The sequence below is a fragment of the Girardinichthys multiradiatus genome, chromosome 3 (genome assembly GCF_021462225.1).
Source record: "Girardinichthys multiradiatus isolate DD_20200921_A chromosome 3, DD_fGirMul_XY1, whole genome shotgun sequence".
NCBI classification, from domain to species: domain Eukaryota; kingdom Metazoa; phylum Chordata; class Actinopteri; order Cyprinodontiformes; family Goodeidae; genus Girardinichthys; species Girardinichthys multiradiatus.
Genome location: NC_061796.1, coordinates 29226550 through 29254496, shown reverse-complemented (window position 1 = coordinate 29254496; position 27947 = coordinate 29226550). Strand labels below are relative to the sequence as shown.

Sequence of the window (27947 nt, the reverse complement as noted above, 5' to 3'; positions counted from 1 at the left end):
CCATATTGGTACACAGGCACACTCACCGAGTGCATCATTGCCACAGCCTCTAAAGGAAAGAGTCCCTTGGCGGTCTCCCCAGATAACATCACGCAGTCGGCTCCATCGAGCACAGCGTTGGCCACGTCACTGCTCTCTGCTCGGGTCGGCCGTGGGTGAGAAACCATGCTTTCCAGCATCTAAAACATGTGAATCACACACATTTAACCAATTTAAAGGGACTTAACCACTGAATAAAACTAAGTTTTATAGATATTCATGCACAAAGGATGAGATAGATGATATGGTAAAATAACCAAGAGAGGAAGTTTGGTCTTTGTAAATGAATTGTACAACAGTGAAGGGAAAATAAGAGATCATTCAAGCAGAGGAAATTAAGTATGAATTTCCAAGGTCATTATTGGTGAACGACGCACTGAACAATATGAGTCAATAAGAGGGGCAGGCAAAATAAGATAGTTTACAGAGAGAGACTGTATATTTGCTGCAGTTAGGGAGGTGCAGATAATGCCGATTAGTTTGTAGGTCTGTGGGGGCTATTTGTGAGCTCAGGTCTCGCGTAGCAAACCTTCTATAACGCTGTCACTGAGTCAAGAGCAGCAGCATAGACAAGATGCAGCACTATGACTCAACATGGCTGCAGGAGTGTGCAAACATGTGTGTCTCTTACTGGGTTTTTGTGAGAAAGATGAGATGGGTACGCCAGAGAAATTGCACATGGGTGCATTATGCTGGAGCTGGAGGTTAATCTGCATCTAAGGTCTTAATGTAGGTTTACATGGACTTATTTGACATTAGACAAGCTAAAACCTTCAGTTATGAGCCTGCATTTTATCATTTCTGCATCCTTTCACGTGGCTGCTATTATGCTCTGACCTGTGTGGCACAAATTACGGGCTTTCCAGCAGAGTTGCAGCGCCCAATCATCATCTTCTGGGCAATGAAGACTTTCTCAGCAGGGATCTCAATCCCCAAGTCACCCCTGGCAACCATCACACCATCACTCTCAGCCAGGATCTCCACAAAACTGACACAGGAACAGAAGGCATCAGAAGGTGAAATATAAATACTTGTAAACAAAAATAAAATAATAAAAACAAATAATACTTATCAATTAAATACAACATAATTAACAAGACAAATAACATGTAATATAAATGAAATAATTAAATATTTAAACAATAGATAATAAAATAAAAAATAAAGTTAAGTGAAATAATTTCATTTAATTCATACAATGAAATTTGGTTTATTGTTGTTTAATTACAAATAAGAAACAAAATACAATTAAAATATAATTTCTATTTCAACAAATTAATTTCATAAAAAATATAAATATTATTTCATGACATCTCACAGTTGAAAATAAACTCAAATAATAAAAACTATTATTTCATTTAAACCTAAAATATAAATAAAATGCTAAATAAAAATATTTTAACAATAACAAAACTATGAATAACACAGGTTGCAATAAAATGAAATGAAATGAAATAATACTTAAAACGACACTGAATAACAAAAAAGTTAATAAAAAATTTTAATGTGACTATATGCAAGTATAAAACTGCATTGGAATAGATAGATAGATAGATAGATAGATAGATAGATAGATAGATAGATAGATAGATAGATAGATAGATAGATAGATAGATAGATAGATAGATAGATAGATAGATAGATAGATAGATAGATAGATAGATAGATAGATAGATAGATAGATAGATAGATAGATAGATAGATAGATAGATAGATAGATAGATAGATAGATAGATAGATAGATAGATAGATAGATAGATAGATAGATAGATAGATAGATAGATAGATAGATAGATAGATAGATAGATAGATAGATAGATAGATAGATAGATAGATAGATAGATAGATAGATAGATAGATAGATAGATAGATAGATAGATAGATAGATAGATAGATAGATAGATAGATAGATAGATAGATAGATAGATAGATAGATAGATAGATAGATAGATAGATAGATATGATACAGTACTGTGCAAAATAAAGTTTTAGGCAGATGTGAAAAAATGCTATAAACAAAGAACGCTTTCAAAAATGAACATGTTAATCATTTATTTTCATCCAAAAAATGCAGTGAATGAACAAAAGAGAAATCTAAATCAAATCAATATTTGGTGTGACCACCCTTTGCTTGAATACAGCATCAATTCTTCTAGATACACTTGAACACAGTTTTTGAAGGAACTCGGCTGGTAGGTTGTTCCAAACATCTTGGAGAACTAACCACAGATCTTCTGTGGATGAAGGCTTTCTCACATCCTTGTGTCTCTTCATGTAATCCCAGACACACTCCATGATGCTGAGATCAGGGCTCTGTGGGGGCCATACCATCACTACCAGTAAGTCTTGTTCTTCTTTACGCTGAAGATAGTCCTTAATGATTTTGGATGTATGTTTGGGTTTGCTCACTTAGCATTTTTAAATTGATAAAAATAAACAATCATTTATATTTCTGGAAGCATTCTTTGTTTTCAGCATTTTCTACACACCTGCCCAAAACCTTTGCACAGTACTGTATATGAAAGTGTTTCTACACAGCATCATCATTTGTGAAATAAAATGTTCATGACCCAATCAGTAAAAATCCCTTTAAATTAAACCTGGTGTTTAACATTGTCAGCAGCCAGCCAGCAGGCGCCGTAGAGCTTCAGATAAGTAATTGAAGCAGGAGAGCTGGGACATAAAATGTGTCTGATATTCTAAATGGCAGCAATAACTTACACAGACACACAGCTTGCTTATCAAACCTGTCAAATCCAGAGCTAACACATGATCCTCACTTCTTTTGTGGCTGTCTAAAGGAGGGGGCACACCACGACCAATTGTAAATTTATGAGTCTTGTCAAAATCTAATTATGAGACACGTTGCCTTCAGATTCTGCAAGGCTTAAAACTGTTGCCTAAACGTTTTATTATAGAAGCATATTCCTTCCAACTCACTTTTGAACACCCTGTCTGCTTTCGACCTTGCTGATCACTTTGATATGTCGACCGTGAGCCCCCAGAGCCTGACGCACGTCCTTCACGTCCTGGGCCGAGCGGATGAAGCTGGCGAACACCATGTCCACGCCGTGAGCCACCCCGAACCTCAGGTCGGCCTCGTCCTGCTCGCTGACGGCCCTCAAACCGATCAGGTCGCAGCCGGGCAGGTTGACGCCTTTACGGCTGCAGAGAACCCCACCGGCCTCCACCACCGTGTCCACCCAGTCAGAGCCTGCAGGGACCAGACCAGCAATGGGATAGATGCATGATTATCTGGAGAGCTGGATGGCAGTATATATCAGAACGGGATGGTAATGTACTGAATCTACACTTTTGTTTAAGACCCCTTTCATTTTCTGAAATAAAGCAGCTAAACGTGCAAAAGAAGCTCTAAAAGCCCAATCTTAAAACAATAATAGCGGATATTTGTAAACGTATGCAAGATGACGCTTCTATAGCTGGCTTCCTTAGACTTTCTGCATGCAGTTAGATTGTGTAACCAATAAAAAGTAGGCATGTTAATATGCATATTACCGATTTCCAATACTTTGAGTGCTAGCAGACCATCATCAATGTAGATCCTTCTCCCTTTTTCCAGGACTTTTGACAAGTTGGGATAGTCCACCCAGATTATCTTCCCGTCTGTCTTGTCTTTGTCACTCTCTGCTGTCACCACTCGCACATGGCTGCCCTTCTTCAGCTCCACCTCTTCTTCCACTTTCTGCATCAAACCACAAACATAAGAAACACAAATACATCCTGTCAGGGACAGACACACTGGAAAAACATTTTCAGAAACAAGAAGCGCTCATGTCATTTTTCTGACAACACACTGGTCCTTGTAAACCTGTAGATGAAAGAGAGTTATCCATGTGCTATTGCAAGCTGTTGAAATTAAATGGTTAAATAATTTCCATTACATAAATCCAAAATGGATGCATTCCAGAAAAAAGCTCAATTTTTCTTCCAATTAAATTTTTATCTTAGTGTCCACATGGTGTCATTTGTAATGTGTGTCTAACATACAGAATCGTCCCCTGCATTTAAATTGAGCTGACTGCGGCTGCTATTATCAAGTTCACACCCTGTCATGATCATGGCCTGAGAATGATTGATTGAAAGCTGCCATGCTTTGATAAAACTTGTTTTACAACACTAATGTTTTACTCACCAAGCACAAGGATCAAGCTATAAACTGGATCATTACAGCCTTTTACTAAATATTGCTACTGCTGACTCTTGTCAACCATGTCTATAGTTAAAATAACATTTTTAGGTGTGTACCTTTTCTTTTTTTGTAGAGCATCTTTCTACGCTGAAAGTAAAGGAAAAGGAGACATACCACTTCCAGTTTTTCACATTTTTTCATGTTGCAACCACAAACTTCATTGTTTTGTATTGGCATTTTATGTGATAGACCAACGCATAACAGTACATGAAAATTTTACAATTGCAGTGTTAATTTGAATTCACTCTACCGATATTTTGTGAAACCACTTTTCTCTGCAATTACAGCTGCAAGTCTTTTAGTATGTCTCTACCAGAACATATTTGCACATTCTTCATTGTAAAACATCTCCCACTTACTCAGATTGGATGAAGAACATCCGTGAACATCAGTTCTTTTGAGTCTTACCACCACCATGCCTCGGGTGGGCTCAACATAGAGTTTTGATTGGAGCACTTTCTTCCACGTTTGTGTCACCTACATGACTGCCAACTGCAAATCAGGCTTTTTATGACTTTTTTAAGAACAACTTTCTTCTTACCATTCCAAAAAAGTGCAGATTTAAAAGAGATTTTAAAAAGTCCAGGCTAATGTTCTCCAAGATTCTCCCACCTGAGCTATAGAGCTCTGCCTCTCCTCCAGAGTTAACAAGGGCGTCTGATTAATGCTCTCTTTGTCCGGGCCTGTCAGCATTTGTGGACGGTCATGTTTTGGCAGGTTGTGCGACAGTCTTTCCAATAACAAAAATGGAAAGACATACTTATTTGTATAAAAATTATTCCTTTCATAATTTTTTGCTAATTTGTATAAAATCCCAATGAGATACATTTGTTTTCGGCTGAGACATGATAAAAGCAGTAAAATTCAAGGTATATATGTGTATATATATATATATATATATATATATATATACATATATATATATATATATATATATATATAAGTTATGTATGTATATATGGTGTAAACAGTAAAGGCAGTTTAAATTATCTGGTTTAACTGTTAAACTGATTTATGAGACACAAGAAGCTGAGATTACTTGTCACGCAGTGCATTTTGTTAGCTAAGCAAGGCATGAAGAGTCTGCCAACACCTTTAAGGTATTTGTTCAGCACAGTAGGCTGTGGGCAACAGAAACACAAACAACAAAACAATACAATGATGATGAAAATGCAAAGCAGCTCATGCCCACAGCTGTGGTTTTTTCCAACAGAAATAAAAACCTGTAACAAACAATGATTCTCGGTGCAAGGGAGTTGAAATTTTCTGCACCTCATTATGTTTGACAGTGTGTTTTTGACAGACAACGTTAACACACTCACCCCTTTCACCAATCCAGTGCGGATCTCTGGGCCCTTCGTATCCAAAGCGATGGCAACGGGTCGATAATACAAAGGGTCAGAGGTTATGGTCTCCACAGCCTCTCTGATGTTTTTAATGGTCTCACTGTGGTACTACAAGGCAGAGAATGACAGTAATTTATGACTGAGTGAAAATCCAACAGCATGTACAGAGTGTGCAAGCTGTTAGATTGTGAAATGGGGAGCAGAAGACAGCATTAATCATTTTGCTACAAGTACTTCATGAGATCCATGAGAGAAATTTAGGCGAGCGATATTCATCCCGGCCTTAACCATATCCTGGAGCTTTGGGATGGATCGAGAGGCAGGGCCTGAGAAATAAAACAGATGAAAGAAGGATAATAATTAAAGCAAAATGATAATCATCAATCAAATTAAACAATCCACTCTTCATCTTTCATTTTCAATAAATATAATTAATTTTACCTTCTGTTTTCTTAAATAAGAATTTACAAAAATATTTGATAAGCTTACACAACAGTTGGGGTTTTGTAAAAAAAAAAAAAGAAAAACTATTTTTAAATTGGCACAAAGATAAACAAACCTATCAATATATAAACAGAATTTTGCTTTGTATTATTTGCTCTTTTCAATGGAATTTGAGGATAATTTTACAAACTGTCATCAATTTAGGGACTTTGTGTTCATTTCTGGTTTTGGTTTGCACTTCTTGACTGTTTTTTGATGTAGTTTCTGTTTTATTTTCTTAATTCGGTTGTTCTTGTTCACCCTGATCTGGTACCTTATTCTGTTTTTTGTAATACATTGGCTTGATTCTAACATTTCTGTTTATGTGGAGTTTGCTGTTTTTTAAGTGCTTACATTGGTTTTCTCTGGTTGCTCAGCTATCCTCCCACAGTCCAAACACAAAGTTGTCACAGTAAACGGAAACACTAAATTAGCTGTGGGTGTGAATAATGGTCTGTGCTGCTTCTTCAGCTGCTATAAGTCTATTTTTGCTTATGCTCTCAGCCTCTTAATTCTCTGGGTCTCCTGTGTCTATCAGGACTTGGGTTCAGAAAGTTTCAGGAGTGGAGAAAAACCTTGACTACAACTCCTATCACTTGATGGGCCTCCCTAGAGCAAGTTCAGCCATTCACCACAGTCTCTCCTGTGATTTAATCCCTCAACCATTCAACACTTCATCCCTGCCTTCTCACTCAACTTCTTAAATTTTGGCTATGAACCCTTCTACCCTTCTCGTCGTGCTCATTCATTTCAATCCAACTTAATTCAGTTGAAACGTCAAATATTATTCTTTAGCCAAAAAGCCTGAAATTCTTTATAGTATGAATTATCAATAAATTACAACCAGACATGTATACTACCTATTGTTGTAACAGAAAACTAAATATTTTATTGCCATACAAAATACCTTAATAATAGGAATATGTTGAATTAATGTGTAGCTAATAACTGGCAAAAGTTTTGTTTATTTTCTTAACCAAATTATGACTAGCTCCATGAACAATGTCGGCCATGCTTGTTTCGTTCTTTGTTTATACTTGACCTTACAGCTTCCCACCCCCTTTTACGCACAATTGTGCATCTGTCACTCTTCCCTGACATGATGAAATGCGGCATCACCATTTAGGCTGAGGTCGCTTTGAAAAATATCCACAAAGGAAAGAGGCTTTAATTTGATTTGAAGAAAACTTCAGATTTGTGCTGTTGAGAAAGTCATAAAATCAGATGTAGATCACATATAGGCAAAAATTATATAAAGTGTTTTTCTATTCTGCAATCATTTGTTTTCAAAGGAAGGAACAACCCAGGGGTGAGGGGTGGGGGCACAACACATTTAAGCACAGCAGCTACGGTCACATCAGATAACTTGAGGAGAAAGCTGGCCATTGTTTGTAAGCATCTAAGCAGCAATTAAATCAGGTAGGAAAACATTTTACTGTGGTTTGTACTTCATATTCATGTGTCTTCTGTAAGTACAAAACATCTGCTGACATCCACAGATAGGTTGTAACAATAAATCAATTCTGTCTCCATATTTTTTTGCTGCAGGTTAACCCTCAATACAGGACTTCTCAGTCAGTCAGTCATTTTCTACCACTTATCCCATAGTGGGTCATAGGGAAGCTGGTGCCTATCTCCAGCAGTCTATGGGCAAGAGGCAGGGTACACCCTGGATAGGTTGTCAGTCCATCGCAGGGCAACACACAAACAACCATGCACACACTCATTCATACACCTAAGGGCAATTTAGAGTTACCAATTAACCTAACAGGCATGTCTTTGGGAGGAAGCCGGAGTACCTGGTGAGAACCCAAGCATGCACGGGGAGAACATGCAAACTCCATGCAGAAAGACCCCAGGCTGGGAATTGAACCCAGGACCTTCTTGCTGCAAGGCAACAGTGCTACCAACTGCGCCACCATGCAGCCCAGGTTAAACCACAATACAGGACTTCTCATTTATATAAAATGTCCTGAGACAAGCGGGTGACTTTGATCATTACTTTCTTCTTGGGTTGCCATTTTGTTATGCACTCATGCCAGAGATGTATATTTCTTGACTTTGGAAATGTAAATGAATATAACTATTACCAGCTAAAAGCGCAAACTCAATTGGGTTGGAAAAAGTATAATACATTTTCCTATTCACAACTAAAGTCCTCTCGCAGAACTGTAAAGCAAAAACAAGCCCAAATCTAATTCAGTTTCAAACTGCACAATCAATCAAATTTATTTAATAGCAGCCCAATTACATTCACCAACAAATCAGTCCAGTGTAATATTTTTCCTTATTGTTCTGATCTTTTATCCTTTGCCTTCATTTAACAGTTCTCTCTTGGGGAAAATCCTAAAGAGAAGTATCCCCACTCTGAGTGACCTGAGCCCCAGATGAGAGTTAGCAATTCGGATCCTCTCTGCCCTGACTGATTAAAGCTATAAACGTCACACTGTGGAGGTATGGGCCTTGTTGTAAAGCAGATTCATTGCCTGAGCAGATGACAGGTTTGTTGGTGGCATATGTTGTTCCACAGCCTGTCTTTATCATTCAACATTAAAGCTTCCTTCACAGATGCGCAGTCACCTGTATGCCATCTCCACCACTGAACACTAATAGGGTTATGTGCTGGCTTTTGTACTGTCTGCAAGATATCTGCTGTCCCTGCATGGAGGATGCACTGTCCACAACAAACCTGAAGCATTTTAGGGTCTCTTTTATCAGATTTCAGGGAAAATTTCCACACCCAGTTACGAAATTATTTTATACTATATTAATGAATTGGATTTCATCAGATAAGAACGGAGAGTTTAATCTGTACATAAATTATTGGTCTGAGTAAATCATGTTTGGTGCTTCTGAGCAGGGGTTTCTTTCCCAGAATCATTTTTAATGAAGTTCACAGAGATAGCATGTTAGTTATTGTCTGTCTCTGGGGATGTCTGATACTGATCAGATGTTACAGCTACCTACCATCTTCATCTCTCAGTAGGACAGCCTCAGTCATCCATACTGGTCACACATTTCTGTTTTCTGTTCTTGGTTTCTGTCTTTACTTAGATAAGGCATCTGGCTGGCCCTTTTCCACAGCTAAAGTTTTCATCAGGAACATACAATCCAAATCACACATTGATGCACTCATCATAGGCATTAATGTTAATATTGGACTTTTAATAACTTATTTAAACAGTTGTTTAAATAATAATATTAATTGTCTTAAAGAATGAACTAGGTGCACAATCTTTATAGATATTACATATTTGTTTTCTAATCCACACAAGGTCAAAATTATAGATTCAGGTCCAAATATATATTAGTATTTTTTTAAATGTTCCTCAACAAGGTCCAGGCAAATATCTGGCTCGATTTTTAACAATAGACTTTGTCAACTTTACTTGAATTGCTTGATTTCTTAACACAGATCTAACATTTTAGCATAGTTCACAAATTTTCTAAAGGGTTGAGTTCTGGGCCATTCCTGAAGCCAGCTTCACTAATTCCAAAACCAGCTTTGATTTATGTTTGGATCTTTGTGTTGTTAGAACATCCAACTGTGTCCTGGTTTCAACCACCAAGCTTTTTATGAGAAGGAAAGTTCAATCATTTTAAGCTGGTCCTTCACCTTCAGTTTGTGCAATGCACCAGTACCACTGCCTGCAATTGAAATCCCCACAGCATGATGCTACCACCACCAAGCTTGACAGCTACTACAGTGTTCTTAGGACTGAAAGCTTCAGCTTTGAAGGTGACCATGCAACCTTTCTCCAGAGAGGATTTGGCTTGTCCAATTGGGTGGATTCTGATTACAGTCAAGCTTGCAGGTGTTGATTTTGGAGCTTCTTACTTGAAACATACATCAAACCAGTTCTGGATTTCATAAAGAAAGCTAACATTACGCTTCTGGTATGACCTCCACAAAGTGAGGCCTAAAGATTGGTGGTCAACACATAAACGTCAGATCTGTGTCAGCAAACTAATTTAAATAACCTATAATGTTCTGCCAAGCCGAGTGGTCAATTACAGAATTGTGGCATAATCTTGTTCATGGGTAGAAAAGATACGCGGCCAAGTTGTAACTCGCTTATGTAGCCTACATATTTAACTCTGAAGCAGAATTTTGACCATATGTGGGTTCACTGAAAAAAACAAAAACAAACTAATGTGCCTAATTTGTGTTTTCAAAATTTACAAAGATTCTGTGTTGCACACTCAGTCCACCCTGAAAAATCAAATAAACCATTGTAAGCCCATGAAGAGTCCATGAAGAGTGACTGAAAACCACTGAAAGGAGCTGCTTATGAGGTTGCTAATGGCAAAACTGATTAGTTGTGCCCTGCAAAAAAGCTTTTAGCTGTACAGACAGAAAGACTTTGTAAGGTAACCAACAAGAGTGTTCAGAAATAGAACAGATTGTGAAAAAAGAACATTTCCTAATTGATAAAGTAAATAAACAGAAAACAGTCAGTTGAAGTTAATTGCAATCAACATTGTTTCTGTTTTATGGAAAGGGCTTGAATTTAACAAAAAACCTTCAGCCAATCCCTGAAGTTTCCCAGGAGTATCAAGAATCAGCAAGTCTTGTTTTTTTGCAGTTAACATATTGATTGTTTAAAATAATAAAAACCTTTGCTGGATCAAATCAAAATGCTACAATATTTAGCAGAATTATCATTGTTTTAAAATTAAGTGAATTGTATGGCTAATTTGTTGCTTGAAATAACTTTGGCTTTTTTCAGGTAAATGAAAAAATGAAGCTAGTTGTGATAATCAATTATGTCTTTGTTCTCCTGAGCGTTTTAAAATCTTTTTGATGACAAGAAATTTAAAGTACTATCACAAAAATCCCTAATTTTACAATATTTTTTTCTTTGAGCTTTTCTTCTCATTTTCTAAACAGATGAATGATTGCAGGAACCTAAAGATGCAACTCCCGACCAATAAACTCTGCTAGCACATTGATGGCCGGGCATGACTGTTGTAATGGGAAGCCAGCCATGACAGCTGCCAGAAAACCAAAACCCAGACTCGTCGTCTGGGGCTGGTTGTGACACCCACCGATGGTGCAGATTATGCTGGTGTTGCGCGCTGTGATTGGCTCCTGGTCGATGTTCAGCAGACAGAGATGCTCCAGGAAGGTGTCGGCCATGCTGGCGTCGAGCTGTTGGCGCTGAATGAAAGAGTCCGGCATTGTCATAACATCTGAGTAGCGCCTGATGACCGCTGAGGGGACATGGAGAACATTGTCAGAAGGGAGAAGTTAATCGTGGAAACCCTGCTGCCAACTCCAGCTGTGGGAATGAATGAAGGTGGAAAGCAATAGCTCTGTCAGTGATAACTGAGAATGATTTTAAATTTTCACTCAGACACTGGCCTGACATTAACAACCACCCGCAGGGGTCACACAAGATTACATGCTGACATTCAGCTGTGTTCATCAGGCATATGACCAACACACCACCGTCTGAAAACTGAGAATAATGTGTTAATCAGTGAGGTGAGGAAGTCATTCAAAGCAGGCTGTTTTTCAGGATACTAAAAGGTGCACAAGATACAGTATCTTCAACTGTTGTTTAAAAATAATGTTTCCCTGCTCAGTGGAGCAGAAATTCAGTAACTGACAAATAATGCTTTCAAAATCCTCAGAAACGATATGGTGGAACAGTGTTATTGAATTTTTGTTGTTTTTGTTGTCAGCTTGAAGTGGTATTCTGAATCTTGAAGTGGAAAATAAAAATAAATCTCCCATCTGTTGGAAATAAGGTGATAAATTGGAGAGAAAGCTAACACTTAAAAACATCACAGACTGACAGGTATTATAAAACTCAGTCACAAAGCGTCAAATACAATGCATTCCAGAAGTATCTATACCCCTTAAACTCTCTCACATTGTGCTATGTTGCAACCACATTCTTTATTACATCGTCACAAAATAATTATGAAGTTAACGAAAAAGTTACATTGTTTTTATTATTTTTACAGATAAAAATGTGAAAGGTGTGTCTAGCATTTGTATTCGACCCCCTCTACTTTGTTACTCCTAAAAACAATAAAGTGTAAGCAACTGACTTGAGAAGTCACCTAATTAGTGAACAGAGTCCAGTTGTGTGTAATTTAACCTCAGTGTAAATCCAGCTGTTCTATGAAGGCCTCAGAGGTTTTTTAGGGAACATAATCTTCAGAAAGACCAAGGAACCCATCAGACAGGTCAGGGAGAAAGATGTGGAGAAGTTTAAATCCAGACTATAAAATTATTAGTTGTGCATCTCATAAATTCAAAATTTATGGAAGAGAAAGCCATTGTTGAGAAACAGCCATAAGAAGTCTTATTAGCAGTTTGTAACATCCCCCACAGGGAACACAACAAACATGCAGAAGATGGTGCTCTGGTTAAATGAGACCCAAATTTTACCTTGTTGTGTACAGGCAAAACTAAGACTGCACATCACCCTGAACACACCGTTACCATGGTGAAATATGGTGGTGGCAGCATCATGCTGTGGGGATGCTTTATTTCAGTAGGTACAGGGAAGCTGATCAGAGTTGGGAATGGGAAATAAATGTAAGAGGCTATAACACCTGAGACTAAGTCAGAGGTTCAATACCTCTACAATGAAAGGAATACATCAAAGTCTATTCATGTGTTAGAACGGTCCAGTCAAAGTTCAGACCTTAATCCAACTGAGACCCTGTTCAAAGACTTGATAACCGATGTTTACAGATGCTATCTGTCCAATCCTACAAAGCTAAGCATCAAAGTATGCTTTGAAGAGGTTAAAAGGATAAACCTTACTTCGTTATGTAAATAATAAAAAGATCCTTTTTGTTAATCACAGCAACAGATTTATTTTTGCACCCACAGCAGATACAAAATAAGATCTGCATTCATAGTCACTCACGTTTCTGTTCCCTCAAAAAAAGATAAGTTGGAAATTCATTCTTCTTTCAGCAGGACCTCTGTTTTCTGTCAGCTTGGAGTAAAATAGCTACTAGCCTTGCAGGAAAACAGCTACATTATGCTGAAAAGTAAGAAATGGAAGTTTGAGTTTGAACCTGCAGAGGTTAGATCAGTCAAAGTCCTCAATTTACCTATTATTCACTTTAAAACCTCAACTCAAACTATTTCAGTCCAAACTAATTTTTAAAGTTCATGTATTGTTATTTTAAGACCAGAAATGTTAGCGGTGAGTAGTTAGTAGCATTCAAAATGCCCTCCCCCATTGTTAGCCATGAGTTAAAGTTTGAACCAGAAAAATTAGCTCATGGGGCAAAGAGAAAACACCTTTCTCTTTGCAGCACCGCCACATGTCTCATATCATAACAAACTAGAGACACTCACCTTTCTAACAAGGCATAACTTGTCTTTCTAGCACCATCTCTGGTGATATAATTTGCTTGCACATTACAGTCTGCAGGTTGCTGTCTGTCAGCTAGCTTGCACACTACTCTGTTAGCTTCCAGTTATGCTTGCAACTGTACATTTTGATGATACGCAGGGTAAATGTCATAACCAAAGGCTATGTCATATGCACAAGGGCTCCTACAATGGAAATCAGTGCTTTTACTTGACCAGATTCCTTTTTATTTCCTTTTTATGAGATGAAAAACACATTTGGAAAACTTTTGGCACCCTTTGCCTAACTGTCATTTCACATTGCTCTCTAAAACCTTTGTGGAACATATATGCTTCGACTTATTCAGTCCAAATTTGCTACAGTTATAGTCATAATGTGGATGAATGCAACCTTGGGGTTCTCCTAGGTATTCCAAAGAATTACCATAGTGTTTTGCAATGTTCAATTAGAAAAAACTTTTGGCGAGGCTCAAAAATATAAATTTTTTCTCTGTTTAATCACAAAAAAATCAGACAAAGTAACAGTTACAATAGTGGCTCCACTGGAAAAATATTATTTTATGTCTTACCTTTACACAAGTACCAAAGGTTTGCATGTAGACCTTATAACTGTCAAGCTATACTTGATTTATTTAAGGTATGTAATTTCTGGTGGAAATTGCAGACAGACAAGGTTAGAGCAAACAGCACAACAGGGAGGAAAACGGTGAGGATGGAGAGGGGGACTGGAGGCAGGGGTGATGGTAATAAAAGAGCAGTGTGACAGGTTGTGTTTCTGAAAACAAAGAGGAAAGAGAGGAAATGTATTTGCTTTTTTTGTGACACTATCAAAGTCCTTTTTGGTTAATGGACATGCAGTCATGTATGAGGATAAAGCCTGGCAAACTCCTGAAGGAGACTGCTGTCTAGGAGCATTGCTGACTAATATGGACCCCCAAAGCTCTTAATCCTGCATATTTAGAATCAGTCAGTTTTTCCTGTTTTTTCTTCCTCCCTGCACCTCCCGGTGACCCAGTTCTGCCGCTCTGCTGCACACATCATCACAGGTCCCACTGAGATCCTTCTCCCTCAGACCCTTCCCTCTGCCTGTACACATGGAAATGCACGCATGGACCTGAAAACACACATCGATTCCTGTTCTTGGAAGGCTGGTTATAAATAAAGCACACCTAAGGTCAAAGACACAGGAGTTAAAAAACATGAGTCCAGCCAGAGACACCGTGACTGATAAAGCGAGGGAACCTGTTGGTGAGTATGACCACAGCATGCAGGGAAGATCTGCTTAAAGATCAGCCTGTTTGTGGCTGCAACCAGTACATAAACTGAAGGTAAAACCGTGGATGTGAGCCTCAATATTTTTTATATAACAGCCAAAAACTGCAGGACATTTTATTGAGATTTTATAGACCAACACTGAGTAGTGCGTAACTGTAAAGCAGAAGCAAAATCATACACGGTTTCATTTTTTCACTTCTGAAAAACATGGCTAGTATGTATTGTTTGTAAACGCTACTTTTGCTCTAATTAAAGCTAAGTCTTTTGGTGTATGTGTCTATTACACGTCTTTGCAAAACAGTTCAAGCTCAGTCAGATTGGATGAAGAGTGCCTGTAAATATCTATTTTCAAGTGTTGCTAAAGATTTTCAAATATATATAAATCTAGACTTTGTCTGGGCCAACAGGCGTATGCTTTGATTTAAAGTGTTCCCTTGTATGTTTAGGGTTGTTGTCCTTGGGAATAGGGAATTGAACCTCTACCTAAGTCTGAAGCCTTTTGCAGCTTCTAACAGGTTTTCTTCCAGGATTGTGCTGTATTTAGCTTCAGCCTTCTTCCTTGTCCCTGCTGAAGAAAGGCATCCCCACAGCATGATGCTGCCACCACCAGTGGCAGCATCATGTGAGGATGGTCAGTTCAGGGAGATGTAGAGTGTTAGTTTTACTACGGAAAATATTGTTTTAAATGTTGGCCAGAAACCTACTTCCACACATTTGCTGTCTCCCCTACATGTCTGGTTACATAATGAGACATCTAATGTCTTTCTTTTTATCACTGAAGGACAAACTTGCTTAGTGCACCAGTTATGGTTGTAAATGCAAGTGAGGCCGTATTACTCCAATATTGGCTTATTTACACGGGTTGCCTGTGTGTTTTATTATCAGTTTCAGTGTTTGTTTTTAAATGTTTAACTTGGCTGGGGCCTCCCTACCTGACTAATCTAAATCACTGACGTCTGCTGAACAGTGAAGACAGCCCTGTACATTAAGACTTCATTTTTAAAACGCATTAAAAATGTCCTTCGTTTGTCATATTTCATTCGTTTTTCAGAATTCTGGTCAACGTTTGTTCTAAAGGTGTTGCACTTCGGAAAAAAATTAATGATTTGTCCTGTCAACAGATTTTTCCACCTGAGCTGTGGATCTCGGCAGCTCCACCAGAGTTACCATGGACCTCTATGTGCTTCTCTGATTAATGCTCTCTTTGTTTAGGTGGATGGTCATGTCAGCTCTCATCTCATGATCCCTGCCGGGTTCCTTGGTCTGCCAAATGGTGTTTGTTCACTAATGTTCTCTAACAAGCACCTGAAGCCTTCAAACAACAACTTAATTAAATTCTGATTAAATTAGGACAATTGGCAGCACTGAATCTCATTTAGAGGTAGCAGAGTAAAAGAGGCTTTTCAGATTTTTTCATTTGTAAAAAGTTTTAAAAACCACGTGTCATTTTCTTCCACCTCACAAGTATGCCGTACTTTATGTTGGTCTGTACCATAATATCCAAGTAAAATACATTAAAGTTTGTGATTGTAATGTAGGAAAATGAGAAGAAGGTTCTAGGTAATGAAGACTTTTGTTAAGGTGCTGTATATAATCGAATGGAATAACCTCATGTTAAGCAAGAATTGTTAATGGCTTCCGCACAAACATTGACCATCGAACTGACTAAAATCTTGCATCATTAACATGTAAAACAATAATCACATGATGCAGTTAATGTTTTAAAACATGTTAAAGTGGTATGAAGGTTGTCAAAATCTCTTTATCACCAACAGATGAGGAAACGATAGGTCCACTTACCCATTTTCAGCAAACCATCCATAATTCAGCTCTAATCCTCTTGGTTTAATTTTATTTGCATTTTTATCCTTCTCAGTTCCAAAGTTGTGCCGATGTCTTTTGCTAAGTCCCATTTCACCTCAACGAGCCTACTTCATTCAGCTTTACCCTCTGACCCCTGTCAGCGCTCCCCCTCCTCTCTCCTCCCACTCACACTATTTGCATTACTCCTCAGTGGGTCGGTACGATGCTAAAACTGGGAACGCTTGTGTCAACGTGTCCACAATGGCAGCAAACCAGCAAGATGTACAATGATAGAAAACTGCTGTATACATTTAACCTTCTCTTCTTTTTTACTTGCACACTGTGTTATGTTGATTTGTCTTTTGACATGAAATCACTCCAGGATCTTTTTAATTTTTTTAAGTAGCAAACAAAAAATGAATGTAAAATGTTTTCCTTCAAATCTTTCAGCTCTTATGATTTCCTTACAGTAAAGTAACAGATCAGCTGGTTTTGAAGGGTTGTTAGGACAAAACCAAATATTCTAAGCTGCTGCAGATGTTTTTCAGAAAGCCATAGTTAAGCCATGGAAACATGCTGACATGTCATGATCGAGAAAAGTGATCAGTTATCAGTCAACAATCAGAACAAGCAGAAGATGACAAAGCAACAGTGATCTGAAGTGTTCACCAACACTCAGGGAGGTCAGAGCAACTTTAAATGTTTAAATGAGATTTCCACAATGCATTACTAATTTTATTTTATTTCTTTGTTTTATTATCTTTCACAGTCAAATAAATTAAACCTAAAACATTTTAAACTAAATTTACTACATAACATGGTTGTAACATCAAAGCATTTATATATTTTCAATTAAATTAAAACATGATCTGCTGCTATAGAGGAATGCTGAGAACTTTTCAGCTTATACAACACAAACATAATTATAATATTAAACAAAAATAACTGAACACAATGGAATTAGATATTAACAGTATAATATAGTACATATTGCTTTTGATATTAAACATTTTAACAAATTCCATATATTTTGTGTTTCTCCTTGGGTTCGCTTTGATCATCAGGTTGTTGAAGAAAATTAGATGAAGGATTTTCTTCTTTTATGAGAGAAGTGGTGCTCAGTTATGCTTGTACAGGAGACAGAATCAAACAATGTTCTGGTATTATTTTCTGCTCTGTTTTATCAACAGCTACATACTGAACTCTGCTCAGTGACGCTTTAGAACGATTTTTTTTATATGAGATAGGTACATTTAAGGTATATTACAAATGAATTAAAAACCTAATTGTGCATATATTTATATTTACAGCAGAAATGATGGAGTAAATTATTTGCATTATTTCTGGCATAAGGAGTATAGGTTTAAGAGTCTTAAAGCATAAATAAAAAAATTGACGATGGATGGGGATGGATGGATGGATGGGGATGGATGGATGGATGGATGGATGGATGGATGGATGGATAACACTTTAATGAAATTATAACAAAACATATTGTAATCAGAAAAATGTTCCAAATATGCAGTATATTATTATAATATTTGTTTCTTTTTATATAGTTTAAAAGAACAGAAATAATAAAAATGTCATATTTATCCTCTTAATTTTTAACAAATAAATATTTCATTATAGTAAATCCATAAAAGTAGAAAAGTTGAAAGAAAGAGAAACCTTTTAGCAAGTGTCTCTTATTATTATGTAGAATAAAAAATGTCTCTCAATTTTATTAATTTCAGTAATTTTCCTGCATGTTTTATTTACACCTGAAGCAGCAAATTGCTGTTTAAGTTAAAAACCCAAATATCCTGCTGTGTAAGAAATAAGGCGAGATTTGTGTGTAATAAACTCACAAGCGCAGTTTACTCTGCAGAGTGGTATCCATGCACGGTCACGCACCATCCAACACTGATACAACGTGTAAATCTTTAGCTCAAACAGACCTTTGCTCCTAATTTGAAAATCTAACGTGGAGCTGAAGCACACACCTTCCATGAGACAGAAAACCTGCACATTTTCACAAAGGAGCAAAGGTCACTTTTACACTTTAAAATCTAAGTTTAACATTTATAAAGGCCTTAGTAAATTTAATATGAAAATATGACTCTGAAAGACGACAAAATACCATAAATCTTTCCCCTATTTGTCTTTGACCCAGTTTTAAATTGAAAAAGATGGCTTAAAAATGGAGCTAATCAATATCACAGAGCATTGGATCTGCCCTTTAAACAAAGCAAACATTCCAGGAATGTATCCTAGGTTATATACTGGCTATTACAACAGATTCATTTAAATTTTGAATCTTAAGAGCAGAAAAATGACCAACCTGCTGGACGTCACAGGAAGCAAGTCAAGACTGAAATGTGAAAAGGAAGAAGCGTAATAAATATTAGTGCGGTGTGTCTGTTGTGGGTTTTAGCGCCGTCTTTTGGACAGACATGACAGCAGTTCAGTCACAGGACACCACAGGGGAGGAAAATGATCCTTTATTTGTCTCCATCGTAGCTAAATACAAAGCATGAGAGTGGATATGAAGCTCCCAGCTCAGCTGTAACCAGGAGTGAGGAGTTAAACTGAGCTAAAAAGGGTGAATGAGACGTCTCGGATGATAAAAGGTTATTTTCCTGTTTGTCAGAGCTTGGTGAAAGTGATCCTTGGAGGAGTCTCGGGCTGCAGGATGAGGGTAACGTTGGTTTTGATGTCCTCTGAGGACGGCACGCTGAGATGAAAGTTCAGCAGGATCTAAACACAGAGAGGAGGATGAAGGGAGGCACAGGGGAGATGAAGAAAGATGAGAGGCAGAGAAGACTTTAGAGGAATTAAACTCAGTGATTCAGCTTTTTGTTTTAATTGTTTCATTTTATGCTGCTTCATCTGTTCACCCATTTTAAATTCAAAATGACATGTTCGTCTTGCTCCAGAAGGTATTTTTAGCAGGTACAACAACAAGCAGTTTTTTCATGAAATGCAGAAGTTGAGGGATCAATTCCAGCTTTCTCCTGCCACATGTTGTTGGGCCCCTGGACAGAGCAATTAACCCCAAGTCACCTAGTGATTTGCATATTGTTGTATGAATGTTTGCAAAGTCCTTCGAGTGAAGAAAAGCACTATATAAAATCAGTTAATTTACCATTTACAACAAATTAATGTGAAATGCCTAAAAACAACAAATAACAATAAACTGATCCATTCAGATGTTTACTCATCGTGGGAATGGAGGTCATTATTCAAACCAATTTGTGCAATTTACCAATACAACTTGCAGTGAAGCAGACCGTTAGCATGAAGCCACAACCACCACTGTTGCCTGTTGCAACAATGTTGCTAGATTTAAAAAATCCAGCTTCACTGATCCAAACTTACTTCTTCTTACTTCTCATTGTGACCAAACAGCTCAGTCTTTGTCTTATCTGACTATCAAACCGTTCCCAGAAGGCGTTTGCCTTGTCTATGTGGGCAGCTGTAAAGTTCATTCAACCTCGATGGTGTCCATTTTGAAGCTGGGGCTTCTTTTTGGCACACTCTCGGTGCATGTTGATGTAAAACCTGCTTCACTGTGGTGATGGTCTTGAGTCTTGGTGGCCGCTGAGTTGTTTTAGTACATCCTAAACAGTTTCCATACATTAAGATTCTGGGAAAAGTCCCAATCTCAACCCGTTTGAAAATTAACAAGCCTCCCGAACCAGTGCTTACATAGGGACCAAGCTTAAACGTCAGGTCACTGTCAAGAAACCAACCAATTTAAATGAACTCTACCAATTCTGGCAAGAAGGAAATTCAAACATTGATACATGTATGCATGTATGAATTTGTGTGCGTAATTTGTACTTTTTGCAGGGTTTACAAAAATTCCCCATAAAATTTAAATCTATGACCAAATTCTTTCCCTTAAAAATCAGTGCATCAGTGAACCCTGGAAAAAAGAATGGTTCAAATGTATCATTTAAAGCTCACAATTAGTAGGATTTTATGTCCACGTGTTAACTCCTGACCAGAACTGCCACAAATGGAACAGATACAAAAACCTAAGAGATGCATGCTAAAGGTGTGGGGATTTAGTAATTGTTTTTTATGTCTTTATGTCAAATGAGGCCAGATCTTTAACTCTGCAACAACTATAAATGATGTGGTGAGCTTTAAGAGTTAGATTCAGGATTTCTGCCGATACATCAGTTGACTTTGTGGCTCTGGTAGTTTTACTTTACATTGCTCAGCATGCACTGATTACAATAGTCAGACCTTCTGTCTTTTTATGCCTCCTAAACCCTTTTAAACCATCTATCCATCTTGCATCGCATCCTTGCTTACTGATCCCTCCCTTACCCTTGTTCTTTTTTCTTCCTCCCTTCCTGTCTGCTGTAACTCACATGCATGAGCAAGAGCTGCATCTCATTCTCAGCAATCCTCCTGCCGACACACTGCCTCGCCCCGAACCCAAAGGCCAGAGAGAGAAACCCTTGCCCTTCTCCCCTCCGGCCGTCCTCTTTGCTGCTGCCGCCCCAGCGGCCTGGATCAAAGCGCAGGGGATCCTTGAACACCTGGGAACTTCTTCCCATCGGATATAGACAGGCCTGGACCATTGTCTGCAAATGAGACAACAGATTTATAACCATTCTATTTTTTTTGGGACATGTAAAGGAATGTAGGAAAGTGATTAACACTTACTCCTGCAGGTATGTGGTAATTCTGGAGAATAATATCTCTAACAGGATACCGCTGCACTGTGATCCCCACAGGATACAACCTAACACAAACCAATAATAATTTATATTCACGTTTTACAGCTATTTAAACCTTTTTCCTGTCAATTAATTTCCAAAACAGCCTCAGGTGAAATGAGGTGAAATAATGAAAACACATACTTCAAAAAAATTGTTTTTTCCTGCTCTACTGATCTAAAGGAACGAGTTATTTACACTCCATTACCGCAGGTTATTCCTGATTCTAAGTCACAGCTGTAGATTTAAAGATAATTACTAAGAATTGCTGCTTCAAATTAAAATATTACAAATGAAACTGTTCAACAACCGACACACTGTTAATAGTTCAGAAGCTTCATTTATAAACACAAAATAACTATCTCAAAACTCATACTTAAAAGTCGACTGATTATTAACCAGAAGATAATTCTGGTTGTATTCAAGTAATTTATTGCATTAAAAATACAGTTGTTCCTTTCATCAGGAGGAAAAAGCCTCTTTAAAAAAGAGACTTTGACATCAACAAACAAAACAACATGGTGGAAGACATGAATAATCTAGCCTTGATATGGATTTTAACAGGTAAAGGTGAATTTCAAAGTTAAGATTGAACTTCTAGCCTTGATCTTAAATGAGACTAATTGTGCGAGCCTTTATGATACAGAAAATGTGGAAAAATAGATGTTAGTTGATCTATTATGTGAACACTGAGAGAACCAGAACTACTTCGCTTGTAGAAATTTCAGTTAGTTGTTTTAATCAGTAGCAAACAAAAGACACACAACTAATGAAATGTAAAGAAATTTGTTTGAATCCTAACTTTTGAAAGAAAGTTAATATTTTATTATGCCTCCTGTGGCTTTTATGATCACTTTATTTCCTTTTGGCCTGCAATTGACAAATATAAAGGGTTACATTTGGGTATTGGTTTCAAAAGGACATTCGTAATCTTTTAGCACATCAGCATCATATTATTACCAGAATCTGGACTTTGAAAGGATTGTGCAAACTGTGTCTGTTTCCAAAAAAGAACCACATGGGCTTGGAAGAAATTGTTTGTTTTGTGGAAGATAAGCTGTCATTGCTTTATTCTCGTAATATTATGACTCTATTCTCGTAATTAAAAACAATTTAATCTCTTAGCCTGCCCCTAATACTCTGTCATGCAAAAGTTACAGAACAGAAACACAAAAATAAGTACCTGAGAACTTCTTTGATTGTGGCTTTCAGCAGCGGTGCCCCCTGCAGGGCTTTCTGAGGGTCACCACCTGCCTGTGACCACGATGTCCTCACCTGCTGCCTCACCCTCTCCTGCACCTCCGGGTTGCGTCCCAGCTCAAACAGAGCAAATTGCAGAGGAACGGCTGTCTGCAGAAAGGACCAAATGAGACATGACACAGACTCGGGCCATGAATGATAATCACATGGATAAGCACACACACCGTGTCGACCCCTCCAGCCATGAGCTCAGTGATGTTGGCTTTTATGAGGTCCAAAGATAGCTGCCCTTTCTCCATGAGTTGCCCCAGAACCCCAGTGTACTGGCCCCCAGCTGTCCCAGTCACAGTGCGACGACTCTGGGAGGATGAGAGGCGCTGATAAGCCCTCTGGATCCTGGCCTCAGCTTGAAGAAGCAGAATGACTGAGTTAGGGGGAAATCTGCAACTGACTACGAGTGTTAAAGTGAACTAATAAGAGCTTTAATGCTTCCCACCATGACTAAAGATGTGGTCCCAAGCTGTGGCGTGCTGGGTCCACAAGGAAGCGCCGATGCGCAGCAGCAAGCGAGGGGGGAGGTATAAAAGAGGTGGGGTAGTTGTCAGCATTCGCTCCACTGCCCAAATGAACTTTTGAGACTCCAGCGAGGGAGAGGAGGAGAAGAGGCCGATACGTTCCCCGTAGATCACATGGCAACTGGCTGCAGAGGTGAGGGAACAAGAGAAGGTGGGAGGGTGAGATGGGTGAGGGGTTGGTGCTTCTCACCCATCTCACCCTCAAACCAAAACAACAAATACTTTAATATGATAAACGTTCAGTGCTTTTAACTCAATGTTAAGATCCTCTAAAACTAATTTTCAGCTTTTAAATTCAGGATTTTCTGCAACTTGTAAAAGTATTCAGACACATTAACACATTATGTTACACAAAAGTCTAAAAAGTGTGCCAAGCATTTCTATTCAGCCATGATACCCCTAAATTAAATCCAGAGTGACTGACTATCTTCTGATGTCACCACCTTTGTGTAATTCAATCTCAGTATTACCAGCTTTTCTGTGAAGGCCTCAGAGGTCTTTTAGAAAACATCAGTGAACAAAAAGCATCGTAAAGGTCAAGGAACACAGCACACAGGTCAGGGTGAAAGCTGTGGAGATGTTTAAATCAGGATTTTGTTATTAAGCAATATTCAAAGCTTTGAACCTCACAGACCCCTGTTCAATCCATCATCTGAATATCAAAAAAGTACAGCACAACTGCAAATCTATTAACAAATGGACGTCCACCTAAACTGGCTGAGAGTAAGAAGAGCATTATTCAAGGAAATTTGCCAAAATGCCTATGGTAACTCTTGAGGAGTTGCAGAGATCCACAGCTCAGGTGGAATAACTCATGCACTCCTCAAATCTGGTCTTTAAGTAAGAGACATCACAAGCCATGGAGGGGACACAACACATGTATGGAAGAAGGTGCTCTACTTAGACGAGACAAATATTTAATGTGTGTAAAACTAAATCTGCAAATCACCCTGAACACACTTTCTCTATGGTGAAACACAGTGTTGGCCACATCGTGCTGTGGGAAGTTTATCTTCAGGAAGCCTGTCAGAGCTGATGGAGCAAAATGCAGGTCAGTCCTGGAAGAAAATGACCATAATCATACACACAGAGCTAAAATGAAACAGTTTAGATCAAAGCCCACAGTGGCCTAGTCAAAGACCAAAGCTAAATCCAATAGATATTTTTTGGCAAGATTGTTGTTTACTGATCCTCTCTGTCCAATCTGATTAAACTTGAGCTATTTTGGAAAGATGAATGGGGAATATTCCAGTATCTCGTTGTGCAAAACTGGCAGAGATACCCCCAAGGACTTGATATTGTACATGAAGGAAAAAGTTGATTTTACTGACTACGCGGAATGGGCTGATCAGGTTTTTCTTTGTATAAAGTGTGAAAATTATGGATCCTTTTCCTTCCACTTCCCAATTATTCTCTACTCTGTGTAGGTATATCACAAGAATCCCCAACAAACACACTGAGCCTTGAGGTTGTGATGTGACAAACTGTGAAAACGTTTAGCATGACAGTAGATGATTATTTCAGCCTGGTTGTGTCAATGTCATTCGCACATTTCTGTTTGGTTTCATTAGTAAATCCATCTCTGCAAATTGAAGCACATTTGTTGTCTTGGAGAAGCTGCAGACTCCTCCCTCACACATCCATCGACTGTCAGGCATGCTCGCGTTATGTTATTCTCACATAAACCTCCTGGGCTGGGTTTCTTCTGAGCCGATTCCTCCTCTGGCAGTCCGTTTAGATCAGAACCACATGACTCTAAGTCATCAGCTTCACACTCACACACACACACGCAGAGAAGCACACAGTAAGCTGAATCACATGGAGGGATTCACACTTGATAATGTGGCGGCAATGCAGACAGATGCATGAAAGACTGCAGCTTTGATCATTTCTGATGTTTAAGGAATATGCTCTCCTTGACCTCCTACATCATAAATGTGGGAAACAGTACGCCTCGGGTCAGAAAGAAGTTTGGCTCACATACAAGGTGCAAATTCTTCACTTAATAATATTTAGCTAAGATGAGTTTGGATTTGTTAACGATCTCCAAAGAGTGATTTTTTAGTTGTATAATTCTTCTGACGTCAGAAGGTGCTGCAGCTTCCACGTCAGCATTTGTGACGGGAATTGCTGATGATTTTTGAGCAGAATGAGAGTCTGTCAAGCTGCAGTAATATATCCCCCTCCCCTACGTTTCAGACTTGGCCTTTATGAGTACTTCAGCTAATAAAAAAGCATGATGAAGATGCTCCCCGACCTTCCAGTGCGAAGCGGAAAAGGTCAGGACTGGGATCGATGGTGAGGCTCCGCTTGCCCTCCTCTCCTCTCCCCTCTCTCTCCACCCTCGTCTGCAGCATTCCACAGAAGTCCTTCGACACCTCATCTAGGAGGGGTAGAAAGCTCCTCACAGCTGTGCTTAGCATCACCTCCTTGTTGAGCTGAAGGCGGTCAGATCTCCACTCCTCACCATTCCTGTGCAGAGATGAGCCACAGGCAAGCATTAGAACAGACGAATCGATCTTTGCTTATCATGAAGCAAAAGCGGGTTTGTTAGTCTTCCTCAACCATGTTAACCTCTTTTCTTCTACCACATTTTTTTGATGAACAGTGACTACAAACATGTTGACTATTGTAGATACAAGAAATCTAACATCTTACATTCATTTTGTTCAGCTTGACTCTGACTGAATGGGATTTGTTGCGTTGCAAAGCATACTTACTCCTCCATTGTCTTATGCATTTTGTCTCATTACAACCAAAACATTCAGTGTGTTTTATTGGGATTTTATGTGACGTGCCAACACAATGTAGAGCCTAACTGTGAATCGGAAGGAAAAGGAGACATGCTTATCAAAAGGGGGATCTCTGCAGCTCCTCCAAGGTTACCATGGGCCTTTTGGCAGATTTTCTGATTAATGCTCCCCTTGCGTGACCTATCAGTTCAGGTGGGCAACCATGTGTTGGTGTGTTTGTGAGCTTGGACATTTGTTTTATGACTTAACTCTGCTGCACAGGTCTACTCTATTGGACGCTAGACTCTTACCTTTATAGCCAGCTGTTGCATTGTATTTTATTTAGGCAAATCAGAGTGAAGGGGGCTCAATACAAAAGTCTTCCACAGTTTTTAATTACCCTTTTTTTTCAAAACAAATTGTAAAGCATGTATCATTTTCCTTCCACTTCACAATTATGAACTACTTTTTGTTTGTCTATTGCATAAAATCTCAATAAAATACTTTTAAGCTTGTGGATGTAAAGTTAAATTATATGAAAAGATCAAAGAGTTTTATATACTGTTGCAAGGGACTGTACATGATAATAACCTAAATGCCAGCCTCAACAAATAAAAACAAGTAAACAATACAAGCTAGACTCGAGTCATTCATTGGGAGGATTTTGTACAATTATAGAAGGGGTTTATATTATTTTAATTTGAGCACGATGGTTCTTTTCCAGGCTTGACAGTGAGCACCATTTTAAATAAGCTTCCCTTTTACAGACCTTGAATTCTAACATAAATAAACAAATTAATTAATACTTGGATGTCTGGCTTTATTTAGAAAGGTAACACTATCTTTGCACATTCAACTAATTAGTTTCAGCATGTTTGCAAAATGAAAACAATGTTTTCTTGGTGTGAATAACCTGTTGAGCCAGTGTTACTGTGTGTTATGTGTAGTGCAACCAAGCTTCTTCTGAAATGTATGGTTTTAAATGTTACTAAGGCCAAAGTAATGATTGGTGGGGTTAAAACTTTGAGATCATCAGACATATTTAACTGGGACAGTAACATATATACAGTTGACAATTTTGTGTTTATGTTTTGCACTTCTTTCCCTTTTTACCAAATTTTGTGCCCTCCTGGCCTTTCAAATATGTTAATATCCAGGCAATCTCTGAGTGGGAAGAAGGACCAGACGGTAAAACATACTGAGCATCTTTCCAACTTGGCTCACTTTTTCTGCAAACAGAAACTGCCATCAGACAAACTTATTCCCTAAATGCATTGCAATAAGTCTAAAACGTCTCTGCAGACAGAAAGGAAGAGCTTATTTCCACAACACGATGGACAAAAGCTCAGACAGGGCACTGACTTGAGGAAGACTCCCTTGCTGTGGTTGCGTATCTCTCGGTGTGTGGCCCACGGCTGCAAGGTCATCCGTCGAGGGTGCAGCCCCTCCGAGTGAAACAGCTCACTAATGTCAGATGGCAACAAGATGTTCACGCTGCTAAGAGTGCCCACCTTCTCCCTTTAAACATGGACAGAAACACTGGTGTAAGCACAAATGCACCATATTAAGGAAAACAATGCATATTTTCACCTGTAAGCCTCTCTACCTGTAGATCGGGCCGAGGGCATTGAAGGTCCTCTCCATGTGCTTGTGGAGCTGCTGGAAACGATTTTCTCTCCAGAACCTCAATAGGTTGATCCAACCATTCCTCCCTGTGTGAGGGATCTCCTCAAAACCTTTTACCCGTCCATCCACACCCCCTTTTCTGACCGCTTTAAGAGCTCCTTTACCTCCTTCTAGGTTTGCATTGACCACAGTCCCTGCTGCAGTCATACAAAAACCCTTTTGAGGTAGAATGCCTAAAAACCTGGATCCAGATGTTCCCTGTACTCTCCTCATGGTCCACCCAAGATGTGTCGGTCACTCTCATCTAGAGTTGTCAGGACTGGTTATTTTCCTTCTCTACTTCCAACCTCATAGAGCCTTGGATGTGTTTTTTATCGCTCTGATGAACCGATAGGAGGCAGTGATTTATTAATCCAAGTGTCAGAGTTCAAGAGAAGGACAACAGAGCCAATACGTCTGCACAAAGCAGAGAAACACCAGCTGGACAACAAAAATATCTTTAATAAAAGTTTTCACCACAGCAAATTCTTTTTACAAGGTTACTTTAATACTTGTCCATTTGTTACAAAAACCTTCAACCAGCCTGGTCACTTACTAA

At 38.6% G+C, this 27947-nt stretch overlaps 2 protein-coding genes across 4 annotated transcripts in view; both read right to left on the bottom strand.

Moving 5' to 3' along the window:
* The window catches only part of pklr (pyruvate kinase L/R), a 32711-nt gene extending 13766 nt beyond the window's left edge, over positions 1 to 18945 (bottom strand). The window contains exons 1-8 of one of the 3 annotated variants that reach the window (XM_047360832.1): positions 18825 to 18945; positions 11128 to 11292; positions 5830 to 5921; positions 5572 to 5703; positions 3556 to 3742; positions 2980 to 3253; positions 877 to 1027; positions 27 to 179 (exon numbers count right to left, since the gene is read on the bottom strand). In XM_047360832.1, coding sequence (XP_047216788.1) covers positions 27 to 179; positions 877 to 1027; positions 2980 to 3253; positions 3556 to 3742; positions 5572 to 5703; positions 5830 to 5921; positions 11128 to 11266 — 1128 coding nt within the window. In that variant the 5' untranslated portion in view covers positions 11267 to 11292; positions 18825 to 18945. Of the gene's footprint in view, positions 1 to 26; positions 180 to 876; positions 1028 to 2979; positions 3254 to 3555; positions 3743 to 5571; positions 5704 to 5829; positions 5922 to 11127; positions 11293 to 16498; positions 16650 to 18351; positions 18793 to 18824 lie in introns of those variants that run through there. The other 2 variants (XM_047360830.1, XM_047360831.1) reach the window with 2 other exon arrangements.
* A 21-nt stretch (positions 18946 to 18966) lies between these two features.
* On the bottom strand, positions 18967 to 27696 carry LOC124865602 (cytochrome P450 11B, mitochondrial). Its single transcript, XM_047360833.1, has 9 exons — positions 27330 to 27696; positions 27086 to 27241; positions 25249 to 25463; positions 22913 to 23116; positions 22641 to 22822; positions 22400 to 22566; positions 21164 to 21242; positions 20866 to 21081; positions 18967 to 19240 (listed from the first exon to the last, which is right to left on the bottom strand). Exons 1-9 carry the CDS (start codon positions 27620 to 27622, stop codon positions 19130 to 19132), a joined length of 1623 nt encoding a protein of 540 aa, XP_047216789.1. The 5' UTR covers positions 27623 to 27696; the 3' UTR covers positions 18967 to 19129.
* Positions 27697 to 27947: the final 251 nt, after the last annotated feature.

Bases quoted from the DNA above. Each gene is read 5' to 3' on its own strand.
- LOC124865602 (XM_047360833.1), bottom strand. From the start codon at position 27,622: ATGAGGAGAGTACAGGGAACATCTGGATCCAGGTTTTTAGGCATTCTA. The intron at 27,242-27,329 runs GTAGAGAGGCTT...CCATGTTTAAAG, and splicing joins GCCCTCGGCCCGATCTACAG to GGAGAAGGTGGGCACTCTTA. The intron at 25,464-27,085 runs GTCAGTGCCCTG...ATCTCTGCACAG, and splicing joins AGCAAGGGAGTCTTCCTCAA to GAATGGTGAGGAGTGGAGAT.